Source organism: Harpegnathos saltator, unplaced genomic scaffold (assembly GCF_003227715.2).
Source record: "Harpegnathos saltator strain DR-91 unplaced genomic scaffold, Hsal_v8.6 scaffold714, whole genome shotgun sequence".
NCBI lineage: Eukaryota > Metazoa > Arthropoda > Insecta > Hymenoptera > Formicidae > Harpegnathos > Harpegnathos saltator.
Genome location: NW_020230554.1, coordinates 843,195 through 855,935, shown reverse-complemented (window position 1 = coordinate 855,935; position 12,741 = coordinate 843,195). Strand labels below are relative to the sequence as shown.

Sequence of the window (12,741 nt, the reverse complement as noted above, 5' to 3'; positions counted from 1 at the left end):
GACGGCAACCCTGCCGTCGTCAAATATTAACCCCCGGTCCGAAATAAGTCCGCACCCTCGTTGGCTATATTTATTATGCCGAAAAGAACATTCATTATTTATTATTCCGACAAGATATTGGAAAATATGAACAATGACGTCGGAGCGCTCATTCGATAAGGAGTAAATTGCCTCGTATCATCTTCTCATGCTATTATTGCGATATCGAGACAAAATTTATGGTAATTGTGTGCCTAAATCCACCTAGGCTAATAGAAGAAAGGCAGCTTTAACGATCGTTTTATCGTTTGATTATAATGTATTCGTAGCTTTTAGTAAATGATTCATCATACAATGCGAAAGCAGGAAATAAAGGAAAAGATAGGGTTATATTTTCGATGCTTTCAGGTATTAGATAGAAGGATATCTTGATGATTCACTGAACAGAATGTATTCTCGTGCTGTTCCTTCATCATTTTTTATCTCGATATCGCAATAATAGCATGAGAAGATGATACGAGGCAATTTACTCCTTATCGAATGAGCGTTCCGACGTCATTGTTCATATTTAGTGATTTCTTTCAGTTAATATCTTATCTCGGCAAAATGATCCCTCTTTTAGTTAATATCTTATTTCAGTTCCATTCGATTCTTTCAAATTTCTAAAGTTGTTTTCATTTTACTGACAATGTGAATAGTTGACTAGAAATATATTTCACCGTAATAGAAATTTACTAATTTTGGGAGATTTGTCATTTTTGTGGCGGACTAACTTGTGTATTATTGGAGAGGGCGCAAGGTCCTCTCCGAATTACACTTGTCTCATTTGTCGAGTATTAATTTTCCAAATGTGCAAACGTAAGATCACCCGGCACATTGCATTCGAGTCCCATATCATTTTATAATAAATGATGCATTTTATGACATGATAATACCATCATTATTTATAGAACAGCAAATGCATATCCAACACGCAGCATTGTTGATTTATGTGCTTCAAATGCGACATTTACGTTAAAGTTATCGACTAGCGTAGAAATAGTGGCGATATTCTTAACTAACGGAAACTACGTACCATTACACACGTACGTATACACGCTCGCGACGTCGGATCCGAGAATATCCTCTTCGGAACGGAGCGCTCGTTCCGAATTTGCACCGCCGCTTTCGGTTTTAAGTTTGGATCGAGATTAAGGGCTGCGATAAGGGTCGACGCTGCGGGGTCGGGCGTCGGACGCGTTTTTATTAGCGCCGCTTAATGGACGCGAATTAAGAAAACCAGTTATTCCCCTTTCCTCCCGCTCCCGATGGTCGATAGCCGTCGAGGCGAGGAAGTTTATTCGCGATATCTAATAACGAGACATACCTCCCCCCGCCCCCCTCGCGTTGCCAGCGCGCAATCGCGCGCATCGTCGTCCTTATCATCGCAGCGTCTTTATAGGTTGCTTTATAGGTCCGCCCCGGAGAGGCGCTTGAACTCGATGACGGGGCGAACGACCTTTGATCCTGTCTCTCTCGCGAGGGCCCTCCCCCCTTCTCCGCATACGTATACACGAACGCGCCGGGTAGCATCCTGAGAGCGTTTTCTTTGACGTCAAAGAGGCAATCGTCCTACCGTCGAAATGCCCCGGTGGCTGCGTCGTAAATCCGCCCACTCGGATCGGTAGTCGCCTTAAACCCGCGAGAGATAAGTAATATCGAAGGAGCGCCGAAGGGTATCGGTAAGGTGAAAGGAAGGAAATAAAAATAAAAAGCGGATGGGAATGGGAAAAGCGAGGAAATTCGTCTCTGCAAAAAATCGAGAATTTGCGGATCTTCGAAATTCATACAGATCGATCCCGAATTATATCTCAACTCATGTCTCGTTTCGCTTCCGTTATATTTTAGAACCGTTCTCGACTAAATGAAGTATATTACGCAGATATTAAAAATAAGCCTAGAGAGAGAGAGAGAGAGAGAGAAATAGAGAGAGGAAGGGAGGGAAAGATGCAAGGAGAGAAGAGAGAAAGAGAAAATTAAGTATAATTAAGGTGCTATAAAAATATATACGTGTGCGCGATTCAAAGTTCAACGAACTACTCAAGAATTAAAATCCGATCGACGTCGCGAAATGATTTTTCATTAAAGTCTTTTAATACACCGCCGTATCCGGACGACATATTTGAAAAATCTCTTTTGAAGACAGATTTGTGTTTCGTTTCGGTTTCTTCCAGAAAGCGCTCCCTTACAATTATGTAGAAGCGGTCCGTTAGAATATTTTGAAATTTAGACGTCTCTCGAGACAAGAGCAGATTCATGTCCGAAAAGGTGTTAAGATGCTAAAAAGCGTCGCTGCGACCGGTGCGACTGGTTCAAGTGGAACGTTGTTCGTGTGTATGATGATATTATAAATAGGTTGGGCAGTATGAAAATAGACACCAGGGCGTTGGACCGGAGGATCGATGGCGATACTCGTCCCCGGTGGCGGCTTGCCCGACTTTATTTTTCGACAAGTAACCGCGTTACGCGACTTCGTCGAGACAGCGCGTCTGCGGACCGGCCGTCCGACACTTACATTATCTTTCGGTATCTGGGCTTTTATGTGACCGCAGATTTAAATCTTTCATTTCTGAGCATCCGGTATGGCCTGTGGTGTGTCTCTTTCTTTCTTACTTTCTTTCTTTATATAACGCGCAAACGTGCGAATTTGTTCGGATGCTGGTAACGACGATGCGTTCATCGTTTCATTTATCCACATCTGTCCTATCTCAAAAGTAATATCGAGTGAATTCTCTTTTCGCGTCATCATAGCTGATCGTTCGTTCTAAATATATTCTAATTAGTCGTTTATTTTGGCGGGGGTATATATTGGGTAATTATTATACGTATTATTCAATCGATTTGCCTTTGTCCTAGATTTTTCGATCAATATTATTACATCAAGTCAATTTTGGCTTACTTTCTTCTTCTTTTTATTTCGGTTACTGTTTGTTGTTGTTACCAAATAAATAAGAGATGTGACTTCTTTAAAATTAACGTCGATGTCAATTTGTCCGAGCAGGGTTAGTAGGGACTCGCGAAATGAACGGTAAGATTCGCGAGATCTCTCCGTTGCAACATTGTTTTCCCGATTCTTCGGGTGTTGTTGCACGTGCACACACTCGCTTTACTTTGGCGCTCCGGCCAATCTATCGATCGAATCCCTCGTCGTAACGCAATGTTACTATGCGTTTAAACAGCACGGCTGCTGTGTATGTACTTGATGTCCGCTTTGCGAAGATAACGTTCCGTCGGAGTAGTCGGTTCGGCGTTTGTCAAAACAAGCCTCCGAGAATACCATCACGTGGATGGAAATAGCAGCACGCGTGTCCAAAATACGCGTGCATCGGAAGGAAAGATGATGGAACGCGGGTGCATGTCGATCTTACCGTCTGATGTGTGTACGTCAATGGCATAATTAATAGTCCCGATTATAAGCCGGTTTTTACAAGGTCGCTTGGGGAAAGAAAAAGGACGAAGAGAAAAAGGACGAGAGCGAATGGGAAAAAAGTTGTAGCAAAAGAACCAAAGAGAGAGTTCGACCCGTTACGTAGTTGTACGGTTTAACAAATGAAAGAAAAAATTGCAAATACGAAATAGGTTTTAACTTTCATATGAATCTGAGGCTGGTGAAGGTTCTTCGTTAAAGACTAAACAATGGATACAATGGAAAAGGATACGTTCAAGCCTATTGTCATTAGTCAGGCTATTATGTTGTTTCCAAGGTTGCCAAGTTTTAAGAAATACTCGAGTGCTCGGTGAAAAAGCGAAAAGAGATAACAGAAAGGTTCGGTTGAAGGGGGATGAAAAGAAAAGGAAAGACAATAGCAAAAATAACGACAATAGCAAAAATAACGCAGTTTTGCCGGTTCTTTGTTAAAAATCGAACTTTTATGTAGAGAACTTCTATTCTACGATCTTTCCTTCAGCTTTCTCTAGCTCTTTCTCGTTTTCTTCTGTTTTCCTTTTTCTTTTTTTTTTTCTTTATTTAGCGTCATACACGCTCTTTTCAGAGGGTTACATGTGTTTTCCCCTACAAAAGAGAAGAAATTTGAAGTGTTCTTGAGACGTGGATGTAATTAGACTACCTCTCGGGACCTCGCGAGATGAAGTTTCGCATGAAACTCGTTATTCATGCTGCGCTTCTGAGGAAAATTGCCGGTGGCTGAAGTCCCCGGGCTCTCGCGTGCTCTCACCCCCGCATCAAGGTCAAGTCGATCTCAGGATATACTCACCTAATTAGAGTGCAGCACTAATGACTCCGTGACCGCGCGCGCATGCTTACGATGCAGCGGCGGTGTGCAAATATATCGCGGGGAGAACGGGAGATATTCGCGTTCGTGGTTGTTGCGTAACACAAGCGCGCATCGAATCGCTCATAATCCAGAAAATTTATAGTCCGTCAATCTTTCTGCCAATTATTTCGGTCGCGAGACAAGCGCGACATGTGTACGGGACAGCCGCGCTTCTACGTTACATCCCGCGCGCGGCGCATCTATTCACTTTGTGGGACACGATTCGCGGGAGAGAGGCGATGCCTGGCAGGGGCAGGCAGGGGAGAAGGCGAGGGTTGTACTTTGCTTTCAGCTGGCCCGGGTATCCAGGGTTCGTCGTCATAGCGACACCCACGAGCGGCGGCTAACCATCCCCTTTCCCCATCGTCGGGACGCGCGAGAGCCGCGCGATGTCGCAAATCTCGGACGACGCGCCCGTAATTAACCTTTCGCGATCCAATTCTCATTATTTTCTTCCTGAAGAATCGCGACACGTGATACAACTTCACGCAAAGATCGTGAATTCACGCGTGGGCGGCGGCGAAGTTGGAGTAGCGTCGAAACTTTGTCTCTACGACAGAGAGAGAGAGAGAGAGAGAGAGAGAGAGAGAGAGAGAGGGAGAGAGCACTTTTACTCGAGACAGTTCGGAGTCTGACGACGACAATATCGATAATTATGAATAACGAAGCGCGATATATTATTTATCGGTGTATTAGCGCGAATAATGTACCGGATATGCATAAGTAATGCCGAGCGACGATAAATTCCGGCTGCTACGTATTTCAACAACCCCGGAAGGAATGTACCGCCGGCAGATGAGAGTTGTCGCGGGGGAAATATTATCACTCTCGTCGTGCTTTCATTTTGTACAATTTCAAGATTTATTCCAATATATACAAAACATCGCTTCTCGCGCTTCTCAACGGAGGCCACTTACGTCGGCTTCCTCGCGAACGACTTGCTACTTGTCTATCGCTGACAGTTGCTGACAGTCACTCACGCGTCGGATAATATCGAGATACATCGATGAGATGATCGAGGTATTGTCCTCGCCACGCCTCTCCTCGACATTCAGCGTACAAATGTATCGAAACACACGTTTGCAAGATCCTCAGCTATCGACGCGTTTTTTTAAAGCTGACCCATCAGCTTACAGTTCGTCCGGATAACGATTCGGTTGCGAAGTTTCGGGAAAGAAAGACAGGGGATTGCATCCTTCACGTTAACGAGCGAGGGTTCTTTATCTTTCGTAGCATCGAGAAGATGAGACTCGTCAGAAGACTCGGCAGAAGTTGAAATTTATCATCGACTGCAATTGTTGTCGCGAACATTATAATCGGTATGATCGTTCGAGTGCGATTTGATTTTACGACTAGCTCGCGCTCGCTCGCGGGGATGCAAACTACGACGACGAGTTTCGCAACTGACTCGCGACTTTTGCTCGCGAGAAAACGAGCTCGTTTCCTCGGACGTGTTATTATCCGTAGGTGTTTTCGAACTGTGACGGGATCGTTTGCGAGAGACCGTTACGACAACGTCGATGTCGCAACGCGTGCGAAATTACGAATTACGCGCTATGTCTATATCACCGTTACCAAGTGGCGTGACTAACTCGTACAAACGGAATCTCTACATGTTACACCATAAACCGCTACAAGAATATATGTGTACTATATATATATATATAGGGCTACACATACATACGTATACACGTATATATATATATATATATATATGTACACGTATATAGCGAACGCAAATGTATATATCTGTCTCTACGTGTAGAAATGTATTTACATCTGTATGATTATTACGCATTTTGCCGTAATTAACGAATCCGGTAGTAGTGTTCATCGTGAGATCGTTCATCCTCGCCTTATGATCCCTTCACTTGTGTCTTTGCCACGGCTATGTCGGCTCTTTGAATATATTACGGCACTTTCTTCTGAAAAGTTCGCGTTTAACGAACGATCTATCATCTCGGAGGAACGCGTGCGTGCAGTAAGTTACGCAGAGCGCAAAATTCGAGCTCACGATCGTCCTACGTAGTATTCCACTAGACAGGACAGATCTTTTCCGAATTTACAGTTTTGGGTTATACAGTCTTTTCGCTCTTTCGCTTCTTGCCTAGTTGTCGATAGTTACGTCGCTGTCATATAAACGAGAACGGGTACCTTTCTTTTCTCTTTCCTCACAGACTCTGGCGATACAGAAAATATCTCTACGTGGTTGTCTCTAATCTCGCGTTTAGTCGCGCATAAGGCATCGCTAAGACCATCGGTTTACCATCGGGACTAACGTAACTAACTGACTAACGTAACGCAAGTCGTACGCAAGTCATCAGCATTATTGTCTCTACAGTTAGTACACCGAGCTAATTACCAGCTTGACACCCTCCGACACCGAATCTTTCCTCGGCTAAAGAGTGAATTTTCTCTTCGTCTACCTAGATACGTGTATATCACATTTACAATTAATTGCTAGAGCGTCTTACACCTCGAAAGACTATAAACTCAGACGCACCTAAAAGTCGGAACGTCTTCCAGACACATTTGTATAACGCGCTTTCCTTGGACATACAACACCTTCTTCTGGGACTGTTCGTTACGGGAGTTCGTCATTATCTAACTTGCCGATCGCTACGGACATTCTTGTCCCTCTCGAGCTCTGCCGTGTGAGTCCTCGTTCTCTCGCTAATCGAGGAAGTTGCTTTCGTTCTAATTGGTCCGCCTATGCATAGAATTTCCGACACTCTGGGACATCGGTGGAGCCGTGTTCTATTTCCCGAGTAGTGAGCAGCATTACTCCCGGGCTGGCATTACTTGGCACATCTGTGCGAGGTCCGCACGTGAAGGCTGCCCATTCGGAACTTGCCGAGTTCCTCCTGAGCGCGCCGAAGGCATGGCTCGCTGCAGGTCCTCGTTATCTCTCACATGTCCTCCGTGCTGTAACCGCTGATCAGGCCGGGCTCGTCCACGTTAGAGTCGCATTGCATCACCCACTCCCATATCCTCTTAGTGACGACCTTCTGGTCCACCGTGGTCTCCAGGCCGTAGCTGTTGAGTAGCTTCCTCAGCTTGTTCTTGTTCTCGTCGAAGTGATGCCGGTCATCCAAGATCGTGTCAAGGTAGAGCAGGCTGTCGCCGCGCCTCGCCAGACTCTCGCTCACGTCGACCGACGTGGAGGTCGCACTGTGGCTGATCTTGCTGATGCACCATGAGTCCTTGAGGTACTTGTTGATCTCGGTCACATGTGGCCTCTTCTCCGGCTTGTGCTCGAACGCGCGACGGAAGTAGCGCAGCAGTCGCGGCGTGAATCGCCTGAACGTCGGCGGGATCTTGGTAGTGCGTCTCTTCAGCCATCGCTGGAAGGCCGAGTAATCCGGGTCTTGGATCGGATCGGCGCTCTGCCACGGCGGATTGCCGGTCAGGCAGACAAAGAGCACGATGCCGAACTGCCAGCAGTCCGAGCTCCTTTTGCAGGCGTACCGCTCGTTCTTGATGACCTCGTGGATCTCGGGTGGCTGGAACGGCACCCAGGTGCAGCGAATCTTGTTCACGAGGGTGCCCTCGCGCCTCGTGCAGCCGAAGTCGCAGAGCTTCACCTTCGTCATGTCCTGCGCGAACACCAGCACGTTCTCCAGTTTGATGTCGCGATGAGTCAGTTGCTTCGAGTGGATGAAATCGAGGGCGGAGGCGAGCTGACCGGCGATCCTCTTGCACGCATCCTCGCTCAGCCCGCCGGCTTTCACGTTGCCCGCGAGGTCGCCGTAGGGCGCGTATTCTTGCGCGAAGACGAAACACTTCTCCGCCTTGAAAGCGACCGCGTATGAGCAGAGGATATTAGGATGCGGGCTCAAGTGGTAGGAGTAGTGGAATTCCCGGTAGAAGTCCTTCTCCGACGTGAGCTCCTGGTGAACCGCCTTCAGCACCACCCTGGTCTGAGTGGCCCTGTGCGTCGCTAACAAGACCTTCGCGAAGCTACCCTCGCCTAAGGTCTTCTCCACGTTGTACTCTTTCGGGAGCTCCAGCTCCTCGAGCGGCACCTCCTGCACCCTGTGGATGCCGGACTCTTTCTTCTCGTGTAACTTCATCTGCAATGAAAAAAGAGGCAAACGCTCGCTTACGGTCTTTTTATTTGATCTAATTTCTTTTCTAATGACGTGCAGAGGTGATAATGAGAGGTCTCGCGGGAGACTGGCCAATGAAAATGAATATTTAATTTAAATTTGTGTACGCGATTTAATTTACTCTTATAGATGTACCGCGTTTCCTTGATTGCATTCCGTATTTTCCGCATGTTTCCATCTCGATCTCAATCGCCGTCGCATATAATAGCCCGGCGTTTGTCTCTTGGCGGTTGCTACTTTCGCGCGAGCCGTCGTACACGTTCATTTCCAGCGAGGAAATTGGAATTTCATCCGTCGGAAATGCGCTCGCGCTGGGACGTCGCGCTTGGTCGATGTTTTATTAAAGAAACATCAACCATCGTGACAACGACGAGCGGATCTCGTACCCTAACGCCCACGATCGTCAACGCGACAACTATTCCGGAGCGTATTCCCACGCTTCCTTCCGCAAGAAGAAGAACAATATCCACTGTATCCTGACCAGCCAACGTGTCCCACTTCGCGAAATAACGTCACGTAGATCACCCTGAGTCCTCGAGATATCCGCGACTAGTCATGGGACACGTGGAGCGATTTTGCGCTATTTTCGTCATTCTCATAGTTCGAGCACTTCGACTTTGCTTATCGGTGCTTATCGATCACGCGAGTTGCATTAAGCAGAATGCCAATCTATCCGACGGTAACTTCGGCTGTCGGACGCCAAGCTCGATTTCTTTCAAGCCGCATCCGCCGCGCGTAGTCGCACGTGCGTCATCGGCTCCGCGGATGCGGCCGCTCTCTCTCTCTCTCTCTCTCTCTCTCTCTCTGTCTCTCTCTCTCTCTCTCTCTCTCTCTCTCTCGCGGGCACGCGCGCACGCGAAAATACGATCGAGTGTTGCGCTTCCGTTCGGTATTTACGATCGTCTCGCGGATCGATAATTCAGCCGGCGACACGCGGGAGGTGGCGAGGATCTTTTGGATCGCCGCCACCGGGACGGCGATCCCTCGTTCTCGCTTTAATGCCACTTGGCCACAGCCTGGTCTCGTTGCAGAGAGTCGCGCTCTCGCGCTGCAACGGGGAGCGAAACTGGGCGAGAGAGGGTGGTCGGGCGAGCCCAGGACGCTTTAGAGCCTCCCTAGATCAATAGCAAGGACCATGTTTCGGTCGGCGGCGCGCGAGCCTAGTCGGCGCCGAGTCCCGAAACTTTTCCGCCGAGCGAATGCGGATTCCTCCCTGAAGTCTGAAACGCAGCGTTACGTCTCTAATACGCAACGCCAATATCGAAAACTACGTCTTCACCGCAACGTGCCGTCAATGTCTGACGTAGGATGGGACGACTCGGCGAGATTTCACGGCTGAGTCTGGCTGAAGCATGTAGCTTGACGATCTCTCGAAGTAGGATCGCGTGCATTGTCCGATTGCTGCGCACGGGCATTGCTAACGGGCGATTTGATTAAGCCGCACAGAGACAGACGCAGAGTTCACCCGTTTATTCGCCCGACCACGACGAGAAACACGATCGCCGTATACGTGGTTGCGCCGCGAAATGAATGCGATACACGACTCGAACGGACCTTGTGGCTGGCGTGATCGTGTGCATTTTAATAATTTGACGCGCTATATATACGGGGAAGAGGCGGGCAGAAGGGGGGGGGAACCGCGAACTCTCTTCGTTTTAATTATCAATCCGCGTGAATTACGTATTCGTTTGCGCGTCGAGTAAACGTCGCTCGTGCTCGGTATTTAAAATACCGTGTTCTTTTCCTTTGCGATCTTCCTCTCGACGAATCGGGCGGCGCGGTTTCGCACCGAGTCGCCTATTTTCCGCTCATTGTTTTGTGTCACGGTTCTTTTTTCGTGTTACCGTCAGTTTGCACCGGTTAATTCCGACAAGCCTCAGAGTCGCGGGTATATTTAGCGTTTACGTTTACTACGTGTATTTTAATACACGCGAGCGGTTAGCGGTGTGTACACCTTGGCTTGCGTGCGGGCCGTGCGTTTAACGAAACGGTTTAGCAGACACGCCTGCATAAAGATCGACAATGAACGATTAAACGCGCCGCAAGTGTCGCGGAGATCTCTCAACGTGAGTCATTAATGCGTCGGAGTCTTTGGGAAACTGTGGTAGAGTGCTGATTACGATGTGTTAACTTATCGCGATGTCCCATCAAGGAGTTATCAGAGCTTCACGCTGTTATCGTTAAATGCTAATGTAACTATGATAATTCGTAAGCGGCATTTTTGTAAGCCGTGAAATTTGACGGGAAGACCTCGAGGAGTTACACGTACGGATCAATCGTGATCGCTGAAATTCATACCGAATGTCACTTTCATATTATGTATGTATTCGCGACCCTCAGCTCTCAGCGAGTACCGAGAAACTTTTCGATCATCCATGACATAAGAACGTCGTCTTGCTATTATTACAAAAATGTACAGGCGATAAAATTTCGAATTTGTGACTGTTGTCTCGTAAAGTACAAGTTAAACGAGCTTTAAACGCGAGCAGTTATATCGCGGCAATCCAAGGTGAAGTCTAATGGAAAATTTGTGAACGGTAATAATCGAGGAGTAAGACATGCACATCGGCACCAGCCGTTCGTGCAGGTTCACGTGAATGAAATTCATGTAGCGACGATGAATGTGAAATGACAGCACGACAAATACGTACCACGACAGAGAAATCCACACGACGATCGACAGAAACGTCAGCACACTGGCACACTGGCACAATAAATAATGAACGGCAATACGTCAGTAAGTGTACGCGTATAAATCACTCCCTTTCTTTCTCTCTCTCTCTCTCTCTCTCTCTCTCTCTCTCTCTCTCTCTCTCTCTTTTTTTCGTTCCCAATCAAGTCCCGGTCATTAAGCGTGAATCGTCTTTTTCACATCTTCGTGTGTCATGACGTCGTGACACGCGTACGTCAGCTGGTCACAAATGTCACAAACGCCGAATGAAATCAGCAGCGACGTCTGCGGAATTATGTCAACCGTGTCCTCTCTCTCGCTTTCGGGCAGGTGTCAGCCGACAGACGGCACAGAAATAGAGAGCGGAGGTAGCGAGGTATCGACACGACGAGCACGACTGCGGCGAGTATGACGACTACGGCGACGACGTTTGGTCACATTTCCCGTACTGCGCGTACCTCATCGTCTGGAGCGTCGCGATGCTCCGTGTCGCTTTTATAGACCCGGCCGCAGGGAGCCGCGCAGACGTGGATTGTAAAAGGGTGCGGGCTGCACACGGGGAGCGATATCGGGCGATAGGGGGTAGAACGAGCCGTGCGTCGTGCGGTAGCTTTTTTTAACGAACGCATTACGCGAATCGGCGAGTCGCGTGTGTTACATGAGCGGAATACTTGCATAAATAAAGGTGAGGTTCGCCGCGACTGGATTTTCCGCAGATGAGTAGATAGACAAAGAGAGAGAGAGAGAGAGAGAGGGAGAGAGGGTGGAAGAGAGAGAGAGGGAGAGAGGGTGGAAGAGAGAGAGAGAGAGAGAGAGAGAGAGAGAGAGAGAGAGAGAGAGAGAGAGAAAGAAAGAGCTCTTTTCCACGTGTCGCCATTGATCGCTTTTACGTCGTGGGATATCTTTAGTCTCGTGGATTACCATAGTCGCGTTTAAATAGCAACGCTCTGTTTCTATTGGTTTTTTCTCACTCGGCCGTAAAAAGGCATGACGAGACAACAGACGTACGTCGGCTAAAAATTGATTTTTCTAATTCCACCCGCCGTCGACGCGCCACACACTCGCGCGTTAATTGTCCTAGGCGATTGATAATATCGCTGCATTCTCGAGATTTAGGAGCAAGGACTCGATCACCGGTCGCTAGTGAGCGATGAGAATTCCTGCGAGCGGAAAGGAGGCGCGGTGAAACGATAAGCGTATGGCAGAAAGAGTTGAGGTCGATCTACCATATTATTTTCCACGAATTTCGAGAACTAACCGTGCTCGCCGAAAAAAATAACAGAATGTTCGGTTTTTTATTTTTTAAAGCTTTATTGTTTGTCTGACTGCGAGTTTTGCGAAATAAAGCCATTTCGGTGACGCTTGAGTTCGCCGAGTATATTTTTGTAGCTGCGCGAATGGATTATTGACACGGATCGACTTAAAGTGGATTTATTGACTTTTCGTACCGCCAGTTTACTACTGTTCCAGCCTCCACAAATATCGAGCAAAATAAGAGAGAAGCGTGCACGCCGCGCGAGCGACACTTTGCATTTAAGATTCATTGTTCTATCTCGCGCGTCCGCGTCGTACCGCGACGAGAGGTGTTTTTAATTATTGTCGTCTACGCGGTGGGAAGAGATAATTCGGAAGAGTAAACGATCAAACATGCTCCTTCCATTCTGAATTT

General features: G+C 47.6%; 1 protein-coding gene across 2 annotated transcripts; it reads right to left on the bottom strand.

Moving 5' to 3' along the window:
• Positions 1 to 5,139: 5,139 nt before the first annotated feature.
• On the bottom strand, positions 5,140 to 11,564 carry meng (serine/threonine-protein kinase meng-po). Of its 2 annotated transcripts, none has more exons than XM_011145812.3 (2): positions 11,053 to 11,564; positions 5,140 to 8,365 (listed from the first exon to the last, which is right to left on the bottom strand). In XM_011145812.3, the coding sequence occupies exon 2, from the start codon at positions 8,363 to 8,365 to the stop codon at positions 7,202 to 7,204; it is 1,164 nt and encodes a 387-aa protein (XP_011144114.1). In that variant the 5' UTR covers positions 11,053 to 11,564; the 3' UTR covers positions 5,140 to 7,201. The 2 variants fall into 2 exon arrangements, with proteins under 2 accessions (XP_011144114.1, XP_011144115.2); XM_011145813.3 differs by lacking the exon at positions 11,053 to 11,564 and adding an exon at positions 8,537 to 9,187.
• Between the last annotated feature and the right edge of the window lie 1,177 nt (positions 11,565 to 12,741).

Bases quoted from the DNA above. Each gene is read 5' to 3' on its own strand.
- meng (XM_011145813.3), bottom strand. From the start codon at position 8,602: ATGCGACGGCGATTGAGATCGAGATGGAAACATGCGGAAAATACGGAA. The intron at 8,366-8,536 runs GTACATCTATAA...TTTTCATTGCAG, and splicing joins AATGCAATCAAGGAAACGCG to ATGAAGTTACACGAGAAGAA.